Source organism: Malania oleifera, chromosome 12 (genome assembly GCF_029873635.1).
Source record: "Malania oleifera isolate guangnan ecotype guangnan chromosome 12, ASM2987363v1, whole genome shotgun sequence".
NCBI classification, from domain to species: Eukaryota; Viridiplantae; Streptophyta; class Magnoliopsida; order Santalales; family Ximeniaceae; genus Malania; species Malania oleifera.
Genome location: NC_080428.1, coordinates 46,596,316 through 46,616,567, shown reverse-complemented (window position 1 = coordinate 46,616,567; position 20,252 = coordinate 46,596,316). Strand labels below are relative to the sequence as shown.

Here is a 20,252-nt window from a genome sequence, read left to right as displayed (position 1 = left end):
TGTAGAGTCCATTCATGTAGTATTTAATGAATCAAATCCATTTTATAAAAGGTCTGATGAGGATGATTCTAAGATAAGTAAGGAATTAGAAAAACTATCTATTGAAAATAATTCAAATAAGAGCAATGAAGTTAAGGAAACATCTTCTCAAGATAATCAAGTAGAAAGCGAAGTTCATGAACTACCTAGGGAATGGAAGTATGTAAGGAATCACCTCATAGATCAAATCATAAGTGAATCATCACGTGGAGTAGCTACATGATCATCAATTAGAAATTTGACTAGCCACTTTGCATTCCTATCACTAAAAGAACCTAAGAATGTGAGTGAAGCAATTAAGGATGAATTATAGGTGATATCTATGCAAGAAGAATTAAATCAATTTGAGAGAAGCAAAGTCTAGACATTAGTTCCTAGACCTGATAATCATACTGTTATTAGAACAAAATGGGTATATAAGAACAAAAAAGATAAAAAATGAAATAGTAATTAGAAACAAAGCCAGACTAGTAGCTCAAGGATATAACTAGAGGAAGGCATAGATTTTGAGGAAACATTTGCTCCTGTAGCTAGAATGGAAGCCATTCGGATGTTATTAGCATATACTGCTTTTAAGAATTTCAAATTATATCAAATGGATGTCAAAAGTGCATTTCTACATGGTTATATAGATGAGGATGTTTATGTTGAACAACCCCCAGGATTTGAAAATCACAAATTTCCAAATCATGTCTATAAATTGACTTTAGCCTTGTATGGACTGAAGCAAGCTCCTAGAGCTTGGTATGAAAGGTTTAGTGGTTTTCTACTAGATAATGGGTTTACTAGAGGGAAGGTTGACACAACACTCTTCATAAAATTTAAAAATGATAACTTGCTCCTAATACAAATTTACGTAGATGATATCATTTTTGGAGCAACCAACGAAGAGTTGTGTAATGAGTTTGCCAGTTGCATGCAAAGTGAATTTGAAATGAACATGATGGGTGAACTAAACTTCTTTTTAGGACTTTAGATCAAAAAGGCAAAACATGAAATTTTTATAAATCAATCAAAATACATTAAAGACCTGTTCAAAAAGTTTAACATGGAAGATGGTAAAATTTTAGGAACACTTATGAGTTCTTCAACAAAGTTAGATAAAGATGAACAAGGTATACCGGTGGATGTTAAGCTCTACTGTGGTAGGATAGGTAACCTGTTATACCTAACTGCTAGCAGGCCTGATATTATGTTTAGCGTATGCTTGTGCGTAAGATTTCAGGTTACACCCAAAGAGTCACATCTATTAGCAGTTAAAAGAATACTTAGATACCTTATTAGGACTATTGAACTTAGATTATGGAATCCTAAGTATACCTCTCTTAAGATTGTCAGTTATTCTAATGTTGTCTTTGTCGGTAGTAAAGTAAATAGAAAAAGCACGAGCGACACTTGTCATTTTTTAGGACAATCCTTAGTTTCTTGGTTCTCCAAGAAACAAAACTCAGTTGCACTATCCACAACCGAGGCTGAATACATAGCGGCTAGAGGTTGTTGTACTCAAACGCTATATATGAAGCAACAACTAATAGACTATGGATTGCACTATGAAACTGTCCCTATAAAATGTGATGATACTAGAGCAATAAATATCTCAAAGAACCTCATATCACATTCACAAACTAAGCACATAGAAATTAGACTTCATTTTCTATGTGACCATGTGCAAAAGGGAGATGTGGCACTTAAGATTGTGTACACAGATAAACAATAGGCAGACATATTCACGAAACCACTTCCGGATGATAGGTTTATCCAAATTAGACATTAATTAGGCTTGATGCACTGTAGGGACGTTACCTAAAGATATATTAGAATTGTTGATTTTTTGAGTCCGATCTCTATTTTGATACTGACAAAGCACTAGTATCATATGTGTGTTGAACAAGTCTAAATTTCAGCACACATAAGATCAAGGGACTTGTAAGCCAGAAGAAACTCCAATATCATATGTATCTAGCGCATTCTTTGAAGACACATGAGCAAGAAGATTGAAGACATTTGTTCTTATTGTAAAATGCATTTTGTTTTATTTTTTAGGATCTGTAATATTGCATATCATGCATGATAAGAATTAAATGCTTAGAGGCCATAGTCTGATAATAGGTAAATCAAAAGACCATAGAAAGACTTTGTAGACCGAAGTTGGATTTTTAGGCTTAATTAAAAAGCCTCAGTCGACCAATACCCTTAACCTTAAATGTCATATACTTTTTCACACAGGGTTAATGAAGCACAAGGGCCAAAATGAACTTAAATACACATTTTAATGTGGTCTCGGTCGACCAAACTCTTGGTAGTATAAATGCCTCAGTCGACCGAACAGGTCAGAAGTCAACATGTTGACTTCGCTTGGTCGACCATACTGAATTGAATGCACCTCCCTCGGTCGACTGAACCATAAAGTGTCTGACTCCCCAACTACTTGGTCGATCAAATATGTAGTTCAAGTTAGCCTTGGTCTACCGAACCTAGATGAGTAGCCGACTAGACCTTTGTCTTAGTCGACCGAATCCACGAAGGGTTTAGAATCATCTTGATATGGTCGACCAAACTTGCGGTTCAAAATTAGCCTTGGTCGACCTAACTTCTATAAGTGGTCGACCGAACCTTGACCTTGGTCGACCGAATCTCTCGGGTTACCAGATTTTTACGGCGACAAACTGAAGTTAATTTGAATTAATCTTTTCCAAATTTCCCTTTGTGTCCCCAACAGCTATAATTCGTAGGAATACTATAAATACGCCTTCATTTGTCTTATTTAAAGAAGAGATTAGCAAAGTGATTAGCCAAAAATAAATTTGTATTATGTTAAAATCTTTCATACTTCTACATTTTCATAAGCTCATTGTTAAATCTCTTTCTCATACACCATTGATTGCATATTTTAGAAAGAGTACATTTGTATTATTCATCCTCATTTGCAAAGTCATTGCAACTTGAGGTTTGAATAAACACTTAAATCTAGTGGGGATTTATACATTTTGATTAAGCTAACTACTCTCACATACTTGCATTGTTTGATCTTGATTTTTGAGAGTAAGCTAAAGTTTTTCCCATTATATTTTATTGATAAATATTATTCGGGAAGAACTCATCCTTGCTTGTGAATCTTGGCATCTTTATTGTAAGATTCAAAAGCTTGCTTCGTGCTCTTAATAAATATCATTTGCAAGCTTAAACCCTAATATCTATTGTGCTTGATATTTAATAAAATATTTTGAGATATTTGCTTAGGGTTTTTAAAGCACCTTTGATTATTCATTTATTGAATATAGTATATTGAATCAAAGGTCTCACTCACACACACACACACACACATTCTTGAGAGTTGACATATAACTTCACATTACTATCTCTCATTTTATCATATAATTTATTTGATTGAGAGATATATTTGATATACTCACTTGAGCATTAACTCTTATCATATTTGGGTGCATTGATTGAATTGTGCTTATTGTGGTACATATTTGCTTAGTGTAAGAAACATCTCGATTGTACACAAATTTTATATTATCCCATTGTATTCCAGGCGAGGCCTGAGGGAGTGTTGATCTAACCCATAAGAATCAGGTTGTAAAGGTTGGGGTTAGCCTTGTGAATTTGACCTGGGGTTTCCTCGCCTAGTAAAGAGAGGGTGTTATAAACGGTGTCGCTCCACCTGTAAGTGAGCAAAGGTAGTGAATCATCCTGCTTGTGAGCTTGAGGCAAGGACATAGGCTGTGTTAGCCGAACCCGATATCATACTATGTGTCATTCTCTCTTTTTCTTTATACTTTTTTTATTTCCGCACTTTGATATATGCACATGTATGTTTAATTATTTATTGCTTTGACTGTTCTTCATACATGCTTTGAATATTATGGGTATTGGAATCTATTTAGAAAGACCCTATGTTGCAATACATTGCTTGTGGACTCGAATTAAACCTAGGAAATTTTTAAAATTTCAATTTATACCTCCTCTTGGGAATACACCAATTCCAACAAGAATACATACCAGAGGAAGAGCAATCTAATTCAAAAATTAAGTAATTGTTATTTATAGAGAATTACATGTTAAATATTTTATGGATATATGATACATGTTGATGCGCACATGAATTTTAAACTTTAATGAACTGACTTGCTTATCTGCATTTGAATTGCTTTTACAAAACAGTTACAATTTTAGAAAAGGGGAGAGATAAATTTTTTTTTTTTAACAAAGGGGAGAGATATTCAAATTCGTATATTTTTTTGTATACCTTTTTGATTGATGTCAAAAGAGGGAGAGAATATTTATTAAAGCAAAAAAAAAAAAAATTTTGAGATCAAAAGGGAGAGAGATATGTCAAATGTCATATCCTACAACATGTCTGGATTACATTGCTATATTATAAATTATGCATTATCTTAGGAGTAGTTTTGTTAGGCTTAACTCATTTTTGCTCATGTATTTGTCATCATCAAAAATAAAGAGATTATTGATTCTATGAGTTCAGTCCTGTTTTGATAATGACAAATCACTTGGTATTTTACCTGTGCATTGAGCTTTTAAACAGGATCATGACTTAGCATGCACGGATGGTAAGCACGCTATGAAAGCCATGAGGAACACGAAGTGCACACCACTTGGTTCAATCCATGGAAGCCGAAGAGCAGAAGGATAAAGACAATCCAGATTTTCAATTGTATTTCACAAATTAGGTTTGATTGTATTTGCATAACTTATAAGATATGATGCAAAGCTCAAAATGACATATAGTTTGACCTTAGGATGCATGTTTTTAATGACATATTCATATGCATTGACCTAAGTTGGATCGGACTGAATAACAGGCATCTCATCAACGATTCCCCTAGTCTCATCGACGAAGGACTGAAGGCCACTCGTCACTGAACGCTCTACTCTCATCGATGAGAAAATACCGAGACCATGAAAATCTCAAACAGCCCACTCGTTGACGAATCCCCTGGTCTCGTAGACGAACTCATGAAGGATACTTGGCGATGAATGTATCCACTCATTGACGAGTACATCGCGCAAAATGACACTCCAGCATGGACACGAGCGAAAATTCTTTATTTTAAGTGATCCAACGGCCAAAAATCTTCCAGATGGTGAGAACACTTACAAATACAAACTCTAAACCCTAGGTCATCACCTTTTGCATACTTCTTGAGAGCTTTGAACTTAATGCTAAGGCAATCTATTCTTTGGAATAGGTTGAAACATAAGGAAAAACGAAAGAATATTTTTATAAGAATATAATAATGTTTAAAAGGCTACTTATATCGAAGTCAATGTTATTCATTCCAATACAAAAGAGAAAAAAAGAATAACATCCCACCATAAAATTTGAAAATAAGTTTTCTTTGTCTATTTTTTATTTTAAACTCATAAAATTTTTACTTTTGTCATTTATTTAATAGTAATAACAGTTTAAATTTTGAATTTAGATTTGCATAAATTTAAACAATTCAAAATATAAAATTATATCGAAATTGTACCAAACATACAAGAATCTAAATCCAAATTTCAAAATTCTTTCTTCAAACAAAACCATCAAACTCTTCTTATGATAACTCTATCCTAGAATAGTCATTCTACAAACCAGACCTGACATTAGTAAATAGCAAGGATTTAAGTAGGGCATCACCATTCAGTCAATCTCTGAAATGATACATTATAAGTAGGAAGAGGGTGCAATTCATTTTTATAAGGCCTCTGTTGTAATCACGTAATAACAACTTAAGAATCCTTGCGTAACCTAAAGCTGCAAAAGAGTATTTGAGGAATCTTTAATGACAACCTAACGTCTAGCACCTTGGTTTTGCTGAACGTGCCCTGTTTACCTACGTACTAAAATTCCTGAAAGAAAAAAATACTAATGATAATAGTACAAGACACTTTATAATGAAGGGATCAAAAATCAAAATCCAAAGAAGCCAAGTTCAGTGGCTCTCTCCTTCTCAAACGTCTCAAAGTACTGATATATGATTGTGACTGCAAGCAAAATCCCAGTTCCCGATCCAATCGCTCCCATGAAATCTGCCAATACGGTTAAAGCACCAATGCACATTCCCCCAAAGGCAGCTGCAGTCGGTATATAGCGATTCAATTCCTTCTGCAAATTTGAATCTCGATGTCCAGGCATCACCATTTGTTGCTCCTGCAGAACCAGAACGAGGTATAAGCAGCCCAGATATCATTCCAACTCGCCAAAAAAGGAAAATGATCATTTCTGTTGCTAGTAGAAAAATATGCAACAGCTAAATGTTCACCATTCCAGAGCTAAAGAAAAATCATATTATATACTTAACTGGCCCAAATTCAATGAAGCATCGATAACATAACATAACGGATAATGTTAAAAGAAAATTCAGAAGGTAATTGGGTGCAGATTTTATCAGACCAAACTCTGTAAGAACTAGAATGTGCTTCACTGCTAACAAACAAATTACCAAATTGGCAATTCAACATGCGGTGGAAAGGCATGCACACCTTTCAGATCGAATATGAAAGCAGGAATTCCAGGAAGATTTCTCTCATTGTGAGGCCAGTTTTAGAGGAGTTCTATTAAAATTTGGAAAAATTATTCTTACATTCCCAAACTCCTGTAGCAATTGCAAGGACCCCTAACATTTTTTGAAGCAATAGTTTTGGCTTGGGAATTGAAGAAACTGCTAGGTAATACGGTTGGACCTTTACAGACACTTGCGGAGGGACGACAAATTTTTGATGCAGCTCTTCTGTCAAGTGAGGCAGTTGATGGTATAAATTAGAGAGTTTATGAACATGTCCACTGGGATTTCCTCTTATATGTTGGCTGAAGATGGGAGTTGGGCTTTGATATAGGAGATTGATTTGGAGATGTATCTCCATGCCTACTTATTCCATCAATTCATCATCAAAAATGAAGTTTATACAGGCTTTTCCAACCCTTCATGGGATCTAATGCAAAGGGACTCTCTCCCCGTCTTTTCTATAATGATGATGGAGCTTCTTAGTAAAATGTTGGTTACAAAGGAGAACTAGGGGCTTCTAACAGGATTTTCTGAGAAAACAAAGTTGCAGGAATCAGGATAGCATGGCCATATCCCATCTTCTTGCGGATGACATATCGTTTTTGCAGGGTATACCAGAATGAAAATTTTAACTTGGGGTGTATCTGTTGTGCTTTGAAGCAGTTTTGTGCTTGACAATGAATCTGGGAATGTGTGAGTTTTTTATCCCTCCTGCGGAATCTGTGGAAGGAGAGACATTTGCTAGTACTTTGAGGTGGAAAGGTGCAAATCCTACGTTATTTTATTTGGGTCTTCATTTAGGAGATAAATTTAAGGATAAGAACACAGAACCAACAGATGGAAGGTTAAAGGAAATTAGCCAGGTGGAAAAGGAGTAATCTTTCAGAAGGTGGAGCCATGGAAAACCTATACTTATAAAAACCACATTCTCAACATTCCAATCCACATTCTCAACATTCCAATTTATTCGCTTTCCCTATCTCCTTAGTGGTTAGAAATCTGAAGGACATTTGAAACAGATTTCTTTGGGGTAGTGCAACGGAAGACATTGAGTATCACTTGCAGAGATAGGGACTAGGAATAGAGAAATCATCTCTTTGTGATGAAGATTTTGGGAGTCGAGAACTAGTGCATCAAGTTCAAGCATTGAATTTGGATTTATGCAGATTTCAACAAAACTCGATATAATTTTGCATTACATTTTCTCAAATCCATACAGTTCCAAAACCGAAACCCAAACTCCATTCTCCTAGACACAACTTTTTTTAATAAACTTTAAAAGGGATCCACAGCAAAAATGGCTTCAGAGATTTATGGTGGAGGAGGAACTTAGGTGGAAGATATTAGCATTAAAGAATAGTGTGTGGAAAATAATAGGACCAAAAAGAAGGTGATGGGCCATCATGGGCAGGGGGTCTGTAAAAATATCAGAGACTGCAGGAAAGAGTTATTTTTTTTCCAGTTTTTGATGTTGACAGTGAGGATGCAATTCTTTTTTTGTAGCATGATAGCAGATGTCATACTTCACAATTAGTGAACCAATTTCCTTCTTCTTTTTTTCAGCATGGCAAGTTCTTGTGTGCAGCTTTCAGATGGAGGAATGGTGTGTAACTTTGTGCCTTTCTTGAGAAGCACCCAGAGCTGGGAGCTTAAAAGTTTTCTAGGTTTTTTGAATTCTTGAATGGGAAAATTTTAAAGTAGAGAGGGGAGGATGGCATGAGATGGAAAAGCCGGAACCAAAGCTGTTTTCGAGTTAAATCCTTCTTCCAGATCATTGCTGAGGTACCCAGAAAGAAAGGAGACATCTTTTCCATGGAAGGCCATTTGAAAGACTCTGCGTCACACCTTAAGTAGCCTTGTTTGCTTGGGAAGCCACGTAAGAATTTTTTACGCTTCATAACTTGCAGAAGACAGGAAATCGTGATTGTTGAAGAAAAAAATTTTTAAAAAGGGCAGAGAGGCTGAGACACTGCATCATTTTGCTTGTAAGATGTGACTGATCAAGAAATTATGGGTGTGTTTTGTCAATGATGCGAGTTTGCTGGGTAGCAACAGAATCTGTTTTGGGAGAACTGTGGAAATAAAAGGACATTCAAACTGAAGGAAGAGAGAGAGAGAGAGAGAGAGAGGGAGAGAGATTTCGCAGTTGATTCCTTGGACTATTTTGGCTTGTTTAGAGCAAAGAAATTGCTGACCCTGAAAAGAATAATAAATTATGAAAGGCACAACTCAACTAAAAATGAAATGTCAACACTTTCTATTTCTGCATCAGCATTTATAATTCGTAATTTTTGTTCACCCACTGCAGAAAATAATGTATGACTGAGAATAAAGATCTCAAATAAATACCTTGAGCTGCTTGGCGACATCTCTAGCCGAAGATCCAGAAATTTCAATCCATGTTTTTGAAAACAAGGCACAAGCAGACAACATAAACACAAGATAGAAAAAAGCATGGAAGGGATTGGCTGCCATATCTGCCAAACTGCACACACAATCACATTGATAAAGCAAGGGACAAGTGAAAGCAGGAGAAAGTATGTGTGTGTGTGTGTGTGCGCGTGTGTATGTGGAAGTACTATTCCAAGTTATAGTCCTTGTAGATTCTTTAAGTAAAAGAGGAAAATAGAATGATAAAAGAAGGCAAAAGCTCAATCACCTTGCTGGTGCAGTGACATAGTAAGCAAGTCCACCAACTGGGATAGAGTGCCCACTATATTCAGAATCCTTCCACTTCCCCAACAGATTTACCAAGAAATTTCCACTGTACCTCCTATACAGCAACTGCACAGAAAAAGTAGCATTTAAACATTTTGCAACATTACAAAGCTAATGCCATCAATTTCATGGAACATGAAGCTATGATACCTGAGAGATAAAATAAAGATTGGATACAAGTGCAGATTGAAGAATGATAGGCATATTGGAAGTGTAGAATAGCTTAATTGGATATGAGCCTTGTTGTCCACGAGCATTTTTTGATCTTACGGGCAAAACCACACGAAAACCTTGGAAGTAAATGACAATTAGGAAGATCAAAACTGTTGCAAGCAAATTTGTCATGTTCGGGAGGTTTTGGCGGTAGAAGGCCTCTTTGAGTGCTAGAACCTTGTTTGATCTAGTTATCAACAAATGGAACAAAGCAACACCAGCACCTTCAAATTCAGCACCGCGCCCACTATTGATAGTAGTAGGGCTGAATGCTTTCCATATGATATTTTCACTGCAAAGTCAACCAAAAGTTCCAGATGTAAATATAAACTCCCAGAAGAAAACAACAAAATGAATTGACATTTTCTCTAGCCTGTTGTTTTTTTTAAACAAAATAAAAAATTATGGTGGTAGTAACTGAAAAATCAATTGCATACACACACATAAATACATTAAACAATTGGAAGCTCACCAGATATTGGTAGCTATGAATAAGGAAATCCCAGAGCCTAAACCATATCCCTTTTGGAGAAGCTCGTCCAAGCATATAACAATAATACCAGCAAAACAAAGTTGAATAATTATGAGAATAGCATTTCCAACACCAAGTTGGCTCACACTGCCATACATCCCAGATAAAACATATGCAACAGCCTCACCAACAGCAATCAAGATTCCCAGCAACTTCTGTGCACCATTTCTAGGTAAGGAAAAGAAAAGCAAGAGGTTACAAGTTACAACAAGTAAAGGTGGAACAGTATAAGAATGTTATATATGAATATATCTTGCAGGAAAATAGAGATGTGTTTAAATTTCCTCAACAATTTCTAAGGAGTGAACCTTCCTTTTTTTCCCCCAATTGTTTGACACACCCCTTTTCCATGAGTAAAATTTTCATAAAGTTATTTGGCATTTTTTGGGAAAGAATAATAACTTCCATTACTTTGAAATCAATATTACGTCTGATGTCTCAATGCACTAAAGTAATTATTTCATATAGCCACAGATATGTAAGATGTTATTTGTGAGAACTTAGCACACCAACTTCGGCTAATGGGATAATGCATTATGAAAAATGTTTTGAGTTGTAAAGCCAAAATAAAACTTGTGCTTTTTCCCTTTTGGATAAAAAGCAGCTTCATTAAGAAGAACTGAAGAAGAGAAAAGAAATCCAATAGAGAGGATAAGACATGTTAGAGTGAGAGGGGGGGATATGGAGAGAATAAAACCTCAAAATAAAAAGACTTCCAATCTTTCTTCAAATCAATCAATGATACTCCTCTAAAAGCCTAAAAATCTTAACACTGAATAGATACAAGGAAACCAATTCTATTCTACAGAACATATATACAGATACTCGATCTTCAAAAATCCTTATATCACTGTCCAACTTCCAACCAAATATTGGAACTGCCAAAGAAGCTTCCCCTTCTTAGTGCTTGCTTCCTCCAAATTGTTTGACAACCCAAAGGGGGAAAAACCCTCCTGGACACCATACTCCAAAAAGCGCACATCCACTAAATACCAAAACTATCACATGAGTTAATCCAAAAGCACAAGGAGAAAGGATAGTGCAGCAAGAGATGAGAACAACATTCACTCTATAACAACAATGAACCAAATATCCAGGAATAAAGTCTTGTAAGTTGTAAGTCGTCTGCAACAAGTAGTTAATGCTAATTCTATTATAGAAGGCAGTTCAAACAAAATTTGTAAGATTGGAGGGAACTCTGACCTTTCCAAATTAAAGTGTTGAAAGGGAAACAATCAGAATTAGTGATTTTCACTAAAAAAAAAATAGGAAGAACTCCAAGATTAAATCCCAGAACAGTTATGATCCAAACCCTGGCATCCTATCTATAAATCAAACAAAAATGATTGGTCTATCTCTCATTTAAATTCCTTCTAAAATGGAAACTCCAAGAAATATCAGTCTCATTACCAACAAGAAACTAGAAATAGAAGCACTATGGAAGCTGGAAAGACAAGAAACCCATTCCCACAAACCCTCACAAAAGGAAAACACTCACCATCACCAACTCCATAGTGCATCCAAGGAAAGAAAGCCTGTGAGAGCTGACAAATAGCATTCCAAGGACTTGCATAAGTGACACTGCTCCCTGCCTCCCATGCTCCCATCATTTGCATCCATCCATTCTACTAGAGGCCATAAACACTATAGATTACTCTATGCCAAAAGAGAATTAGACTCTGCAGGAAACTTCCAAAAAATTAGACTCCTGTATCAAAGGATTATTTTTTATGCATTTACTTTTTACTCCTATATCTATATCTATGTAAGTCAAATCTGTAAGATTTTTATTGGCAAAAAGAAAAGTTCATTAAAATAGAACGAGAAGAATAAGAATTAAATGAGGACAAGGAGTCCTCAAGACTAACAAAAGTAAAAGGAAAAGAAAAAGAATAAAAAAGAAAACACACTAATTAAGCAACTTATTGAAAATCTCTTCTTCAAACCCTATTTTTGTAATTAATGGCACAACTTTAGACTATCCAACTCCTTTTAACCCTTCTTTATTCCTGCTAAGAATTGGCAAGCTCCAAATCAATCATTTCCAGATGATCCTGGCAATAGTTATCCTTATCAGTGACACTACCTCTGGAAAAAAAAAAAAAAACCTGCTGCATATCACCTGGTGATGTAGGATGAGAAGCGGCAACCAAATTATGAGGCCTAAGTCAAAGAATAGGGTGAATGGTTTATTGTGTCCAAAACCCAAATGTGGTTAGTTATTTAGTTGTTTAAGTATATGTGTTTGATTTCTTGTATTAGGATTATTTATGTTGGGGGTTTGTTTGTAGTAATTGTGTATTCTATATGTTTCTAATGTAATATAGTTTTAGGGGTATGTGTGTAATTTCATATGTTTAGAGGCTTTCTTATAAATAGTGTGTGGAAACTATGATGTGAGCAGTTGTTGATGAATTTGAATTGAAGTTAACTTAAGTTCTGGTATCTCCTCTCTCCTCCCTTCCCCTTCCTCCCCTTCTAATTTCTCCATGGCTGCAGAACCTTGATGCCCCTGCATCATTTGGTATCAGAGCCCAACCACAATCACCATTCTTCCATTTCAGTCCACACATTCTCCCTCACTCTTCTCCTCCTCTTCCTTTTTTTCCTTCTCTTCTTCTTTCCTTCTACTCTGTTCTGTAACCTCTCCCTCCCTCTCAGCTGCTGCTTCTTCTCCTTCTCTTCTTCTTCTTTCCTTTTCTTCCTCTGGTCTGTAACTTCTCCCTCACTCTCTGCCGCTGCTTCTTCTTTCCTCTCTTCTTGTTCTCTAGTATTCTTCTTCTTCTTCCTCTTCCATTATCTCCATTAATCCCTCCTTCTATGTTACTCTCACAGCTCTTAGTTTCTATTCTGAAATTTCAGTATTACCAAAAAAAAAAACCGAAAAAGCGGTTCTGCAGTTTCAGAATTTTTCAAAAATTCTCCATCCGTTTCCCCATTTCTTCAAATACCACCTTCCAGCCACCATCCTGCAACACCACCCATACCATCAAAAACAGAACCCACGAAAGCCTACCCCTCAAAATTTCATTGCTGTCTGACCACCAGACGACCCCCACGCACCGACCAAACTTCTCCAACCACCGACCACTTCAAAATCCACCATTTCTGGAGTTCTTTTGACACATCACCACCACCCTTTGATCTACATCCAAAAAAAAAAAAAATCACTGCGAGAAAGTCGCCACCGACGACTGCAAATGGGATTCTGCCGGACTTCCCTCCTGCTGCCAGAATCACTAGAAATTGGTTCCCAGCCACTATAAATTGGTGTTTTCTCATGATATTTTGATTTGCAGCTTGATACTTTGGTTCCTAACTTGAAATTGTTTAAGAAAGCACAATAATTTGGCATGAAACCCTAGAAATTGTCACTGCTAACATCAAAAGTGTGGTATAAAATACACGAATTTGCACAGTGGAAGTCTAACACAGCAATCAGTAAAAAACAAATACAGAACATAACCACAGCAATCAAATGAAAGCAAGAACAACACAAGGAATTACACGGTTTGGCAATGCCTACATCCATGGGAGCAATCGGCAAAGAACTTTTACTATCTTGTTTCAAAGACACTTACAATATTTTTCTTACAATGCAAATACACCCAGACTGATGTATATATAAACATCACCGATGCTTTCCCTCCAAACACCCAACCAACTTAACGTTCACATTCAAATTTTGAAAATCTGCACTGGGTTCCCGAGCCAAACCGTTAACGGTTTGAGATACTGAGAGCAAACTGTCTCAGCAACACTTACACAACCATTGACGGTTCTTTCGATGGAAAGATACTGAGAGCATGTCATTCTAAATTTCAGCCAAACCGTCAACGGTTTCCCTCAACATGTTGATCTTACTATATTTTTCTTCCTTGTATATGTCATCCACTCAAATATATGAGCCACAATGCCCCTTAGGAGAAATCGAAAAAATAGTCCGATGCTCCACCTTAACCTTGGAACGTTAGGTTGGGTCTGTCTCCCTTCTAGCACCTAGAGTCATGAAGCAAATCCAAGCAATACTTAAACTTTTCAATAGTAACCGGCTTTGTCAAGATGTCCGCTGCGTTCTCAGATGTATGAACTTTCTCAAGTACAAGTTCACCTGAAGATATCAATTCCCGGATCCTATGGAACCTTACATCAATATGCTTGGTTCTAGCATGGTACACTAGATTCTTCGCCAAGTAGATGACACTCTGACTGTCACAACACAACACAACTCCACTTTACTGTATACCCCAGCTCCTTGATTAGACCGATAAGCCCTAAGGCTTCCTTTGCAGCTTCGGCGACCTCCATATATTCAGACTCAGTTGTAAAAAATGTCACCAAGGATTGAATCATGAACCTCCAACAGATGGGTCCTCCTACAAGGGTGAATATATAACCCGTTGTAGACCTCCTGCCATGCATATCCCCTGCATAATCAGCATCAACAAACCCCACAACTGATGGATTATCCTGTTGCTTGCCAAACATAATGCCTTAACTAAAAGTACCCCGTAAGTATCTAAAAATTCATTTGACAGCTTCCCAATGTTATCTACTTGAATTAGAGAGAAACTTACTCACCACACTCACTGCATGTGCCAAGTCCGGTCATGTACATATCATGGCATACATTAAACTCCCCACAGCACTTGCATAGGGGACCTTTGGCATGTCCCGGATTTCATCATTCGTCCTTGGGCATTCAGTAATAGACAATTTAAAGTGATTCGCTAAAGGTGTACATACCAGTTTAGCATCAGCCATGTTGAACATTTCCAACACCTTCTCCACATAACCGCCTTAAGCTAACCACAACCTCCCCTCTACAGTTCTGTCCTGGCGAATCTCCATCCCAAGTATCTTCTTGACTGGACCAAGATCCTTCATGTCAAACCCTTTATGCAACAGATCCTTCAACTGATTTACCTCAGTTAAATCTTTCGCATCTATTAACATGTCATCGATATACAGCAATAAGAAAGAAAACCATCATCAAGCTTCTTCACATACACACAACAATCATACTCACACCTCTTGTAGCCTATCCGGATCATATAGGAATCAAACCGTTTGTACCATTTCCTCAGAGACTGTTTCAACCCATAAAGAGACTTCTTCAACTTACAAACTAAGTGTTCTTGCCCGGGTTGACTGAATCCCTCTGGTTGTACCATATAGATCTACTCCTCTAAGTCACCATAGAGAAATGTCGTCTTCACATCCATTTGTTCCAAATGTAGATCATAATAAACTATTAATCCCACAAGTAAGAAAATCTTGTCATAATCTACTCCATTCTTCTGTGAGTATCCTTTTGCCACTAACCGTACCTTGAATTTCTCTCCTTCCTTTTCTAAAATTGCTTCCTTCTTCCTATATACCCATTCGCAGCCTATCGCCCTCTTCCCATCTGGAAGCTCCACCAAATCCCCAATCTGGTTCTTATGTAGCGACTCCATTTCCTCAATCATTGCACCCATCTATATACTTTTCTCTTAGCCGTGCACTGCTTCTTTAAAAGTAGCCAGATCCTAGCAACTGGTAATGAAAGCATAAGATACCAGACCATCAAATCCATACCTGGGTGGTGATCTGATAGTGCGTCTGGATCTCCGTATAAAAACAACGTCGATTTGCTGGTTTCCTGAGCTAGAGCTCCCTACAACCGGGGGACCAAGATCATTGCCTTGAGTTTCTAACTCCACCTGCACAACATGCTCATCTTTGCTCCAATTTTCTAGCTCCTGTTTCTCATCATCATCAACTTGAGTATGCTTCGCCATAGCTTTCTCATCGAAAACTACATCTTTATATCCATAACCTTTATGTATCTTCTCAAAACCTATATTGTCCTTTCCAATGTGTTCATTCAAATCAACTCATATAAATGTATTTTTAGATATTCCCTTGTATAATACTATTCATATCTTCTCAAAACTATCTTTTAGGATTTTTTGCTAAGCTTACTTGGGGAGCATATGTACTAATGATATTTACTATCTCTAGGCCTAGAGCTATCTTGGTTTTTATGATCCTATCCCCTATTCTTTTAAGATCTACCACATTATCTTTTAAGTCTTTATCTACAATGATTTCCACCCTGTTTTTATGTTTATCTTTGTTAAAGCTTGAGATACATTATTGACCCTTAACATAACAACTTAAACTTTTAGGCGAAGTGGTAATCTAACATGTTCTCAGAGCTCATTACCAAGAGGTCCTGGGTTCTAATCTTATCGCTCGTTTTATTATGTGGTATTTAAAAAATTATAGTATTCCTTACAATGGGTGATATTACTTTAAGTTTTTAGGTAAAGTGGTAATCTAACAATCTTTACCAGTGTTTAATTAAGAAAATAGAGTGGTCGAGCCAAAAAGCAAGGCAAGGGATGAAGGAGAGTCCCACCTCCTTGAAGTGCAAATTCCTCTTTTGAAAGGCGTGGAAATCAACTAGAGCTTGTTCAGGGAAGAAGAAAAGCAAGCTCTATACACCTTGCAGAATGGGAAGCCTTGGATGGTCTTGAAAAGCCTTTGAAAGCTCAACACTCACCAAAGTTTAAATCCTGATTTCTCAATTTCTCAAACTTTCTCCTTTTCCCATTTCGTTTCTTGAAGACTGATTAAGTTGATTTTCCTTCTAACCATTGTATCCACTATTTTTATGCTTTTACCCATAAGTGTGTTTTTATATTTCAAGTTGCTAATTTGATTATTTATTTATGAGTAATTTAATTTTTTTTAACAAAAAAAATATTTGGGAAAAGAATCTTTTACATAAGCTATCTATTTTTATATATCACAACACTACTTACGAAAAAAAAAATGATTCCTTTGAGTAGTGATTCCTTGGAATCACAAGTCAAATAAATCATTTTACATATGCAAACCCAGCCACCACATACCATCGCATTTATGGGTCTGCAAACATATGGTAAAACTTAACCATAAAAAAAGAGCAAACCTAAACAAAGAAAGAAAGGAAAAAATATATATGACACTCGTTGAAAAAGAAATGCACAAACAATCATTAAAAAAAGAAACTACATAAACTTTATCATAACATTTGAAAATACTTACAGAAGGGCACGATCTTCACGCACACTGTTGTCTACCTCAATTATCTTTGACCCAGCTAACAGTTGCATCACCAGTCCAGAAGTCACTATTGGTGTAATTCCAAGCTCCATAACTGTCCCTCTGCTTGATGCAAGAATAGCACGCATCCAATATAAAGGATCCGCACCCGTTGTAGTGTGTATTCCATAAAGAGGGAGCTGACTGCATACTAAAAATATGAAAAGAGATATGACAGTGTATATGACTTTCTCCCTGAAGGGAACCTTCCTGTCAGCACTCTGAACTTCTGGCAGAAAAGAAAGAAATGGTCGCACCAGATGCAATGCTCTAAATCCTCCTCCCATTCTGACTGATTATGTTAATTAAATTGCACCAACCTGCTTCCAGTCATACGTGTAGGTGTTACCACCAATTTAGCATGACTTTTAAAGACAGTAAATTGCAAAATTTATGTACTATAATGTTTAAAAAAAATATAGAGTTGTATTAGTAACATGGATTTCAGAGGGATGGCCAAGAATGACACATGTTAAAATAACACATCTAGAAAGCATTTGAACTATGCTTAGTAGCTTCTCCTATTTCATAATTTCTTCTTTCTCTTTGGAGTCTCTCATATATATGTTTCTAATTTCCACTCTCAAAGCGCAAAAGAATTTTTAAGACCAGAAGACGGAGGTCTAAAGCTATAGTCTAAAGGCTCTGATACTTCAGTTCTAAATTCTTTGGTAATCAAATTATATTGATGTTAGTAGCCGTTCCTTTTTTAAAATTTTTATATCATATGCATAGGGGCAAAGATTGAGCTACTTCTGCATACTTCCGGAATGCCCCACATTGTTGGCTTTTTTGCATTTAACAAAATCATTTTAAAATTATACATATATTCCAGAAAGGAGATGATGATCAGCATAATGAATGTGATAACTAATTTAATCTCCTTCCCCAAGGTCATGCTTCAAGCACATCTCTCTCTCCCTCTCAACACACACACACACTTGAGAGATAAAGTGGTTGTCATAGCCAGCAACCATGGCGATGCAAATTATTTTTATATATTGCAACTTTTTGGAGAATTGTTCATCCATGGTCACGGTGGGCATCCAAGATATACCAAGAAATAGGTTTCTTTATTTAATTATTTTTATAGAAGAACCTTCTCAAATTGTATTAAATAATGACTCAAATTAGAACAATTTAATTTTTGTAAGAAAAACGTTATTTAAAAAAAAAAAATGTTTGACAATATCAAAAAGAGGATTTGATTAAATTTTCTTGATATTTTTTTATAAAATATGATTTTCGTTCCATTCTAGTTGGTATTCCAATTATATTCAAATACAGTAACCACAAATTAACATTAATGTCATTCCTCCCTGGATTCCATTACAACAAACGATCCCATAGACATTCCAAATGCAGGAATTAGACTCTTACCTGGATTCAATTCCTATCTCAATTCCGTTTTATGTGGGGTTTCCTATCTCAATTACAAGAGATAAATAATTATTAACGACCCCACCAAAAAAAAAAAAAAACAATGGAAGCCCAAGCCATGTATCCGTTTTAATCTAAACCCTAAAGCCCAAAATAGTAAAATAATACTAAATAGAAAAAAAAATTATATTAGCACTCTAAACAATACAAATAACACTCCATCAATTGTTTGCCTCGTTTTCTTTATTTATTTTGCCCATTCTTTTTTTGTCATTTCACTTTTAAATTAAAATTTTAAAAATAAAAATAAAAATAATATCTAAAATTATATATCGAATGCTAATAGAAATTTTTGAAGCATTAATAGCGTCTCTTTTTTAAAAATTCTGAAACAAAAATTGTATTGCCAATTTGGGAGCATGAAGCACGGCCAAATAGAAAATAGAGAGATTACCGATTACAGGCTTTGCAACTACCAACAGCAATTCCGTAAAGATATAGAATAGAAAACAACGATTAGAGGTATGGACTCGTATTCTGCAGAGATCTAAAACACCAAGAAAAAAAAATAAACCGACACAGATCAAATTAAGAATTGTCAAGAGTCAGAAAAAGAAAAAAAATGGAGACAGAAAAGAGAGGCCGGAAACTGTACACACACAGAGAGGGAGCGAGAGGGAGTCGCAGGCGCGCCGGAGAAGAGCAGAGTAAAACAGGTCAAACTTCAGCTATATATAAGAGATGGCTGCCGGCGAACCCAGCGGGTTACGCGGTGTTCGTATTTGACTATTTGTGTAGAACTGTGATACTTCTCAAATTCGTGTCTTATCCAATGGAGTTTTTTTCCCATTTTAATTTATAATAAAATATTAAATAATACTTGGAAAAAATTATTCCATTTTTAAGCTTATTTAATTTTAGTCAACCAAGTATCCAAATACGATTGTCTTGACCATTTAAATCTCGCTGAACCAAGAGATTTGTCACATGTCAAAATACAATTGCTAATCATTTAAAATGCATTCAATGCTATTATAATTATTTAAAAATTTAAAATGAGAAAAAAATATATATTTTCTGTATTAAATTTATTTTTTATTTTTTAACTTTTCAATGTCTTGAATGATTAAAAAATGAATTAATATTTATATAATTTTTTAAAAAATTAATATAAAAAATAGAAATATATATTAATGTTTCTATAATTATAAATATTTTTCATAATTATCTTCATCCATATGTAAAGTAAGAGCCAAAAATCTAAAATGTTATAATAAAAAAAAGGGACGTTTTCCAACTTTTCTATATTTTGAATAATTTGAAAACAATGTGACATTTTTGTAAATATTTAAAAATTTAAAAATGAAGAATAAACTATTTTCACAAGTGAATAGTGCTACTTTTTTCTTTTTTTTTTTTAACTGTACTTCATTTATTTTAAATAAAAAAATTAGCTATACTTTGTCACGCTATAGAGTATTTGTCACGCTAGCAAAAAAAAAAAGTGAATTTATCTATCTAATTCTATTGGTTCTTTTAAAATTTTAAAATATTATGAGTTTTTATTTCAGTTTCAAAGCAACTCCTGACTATTATATTTTAATTTGCTCCATTTTTAAAGTTATTTACTAGTTCAACATTTTTCAAGTCGTGTGTTTTGATATATTTTTTGAACTTATGTTTCTCAATCTTAAAACATTGAAGTGATAATTCATTGTAAA

General features: G+C 35.4%; 1 protein-coding gene across 2 annotated transcripts; it reads right to left on the bottom strand.

Moving 5' to 3' along the window:
- Positions 1-5,688: 5,688 nt before the first annotated feature.
- Positions 5,689-19,378, bottom strand: LOC131144607 (uncharacterized). 2 transcript variants are annotated; one of them, XM_058093341.1, is made up of 8 exons: positions 19,187-19,378; positions 18,986-19,078; positions 17,095-17,471; positions 9,958-10,185; positions 9,423-9,777; positions 9,214-9,338; positions 8,904-9,039; positions 5,689-6,199 (listed from the first exon to the last, which is right to left on the bottom strand). In XM_058093341.1, the coding sequence occupies exons 3-8, from the start codon at positions 17,436-17,438 to the stop codon at positions 5,960-5,962; spliced, it is 1,428 nt and encodes a 475-aa protein (XP_057949324.1). In that variant the 5' UTR covers positions 17,439-17,471; positions 18,986-19,078; positions 19,187-19,378; the 3' UTR covers positions 5,689-5,959. The 2 variants fall into 2 exon arrangements, with proteins under 2 accessions (XP_057949324.1, XP_057949323.1); XM_058093340.1 differs by having other exon boundaries at positions 19,191-19,378.
- Positions 19,379-20,252: the final 874 nt, after the last annotated feature.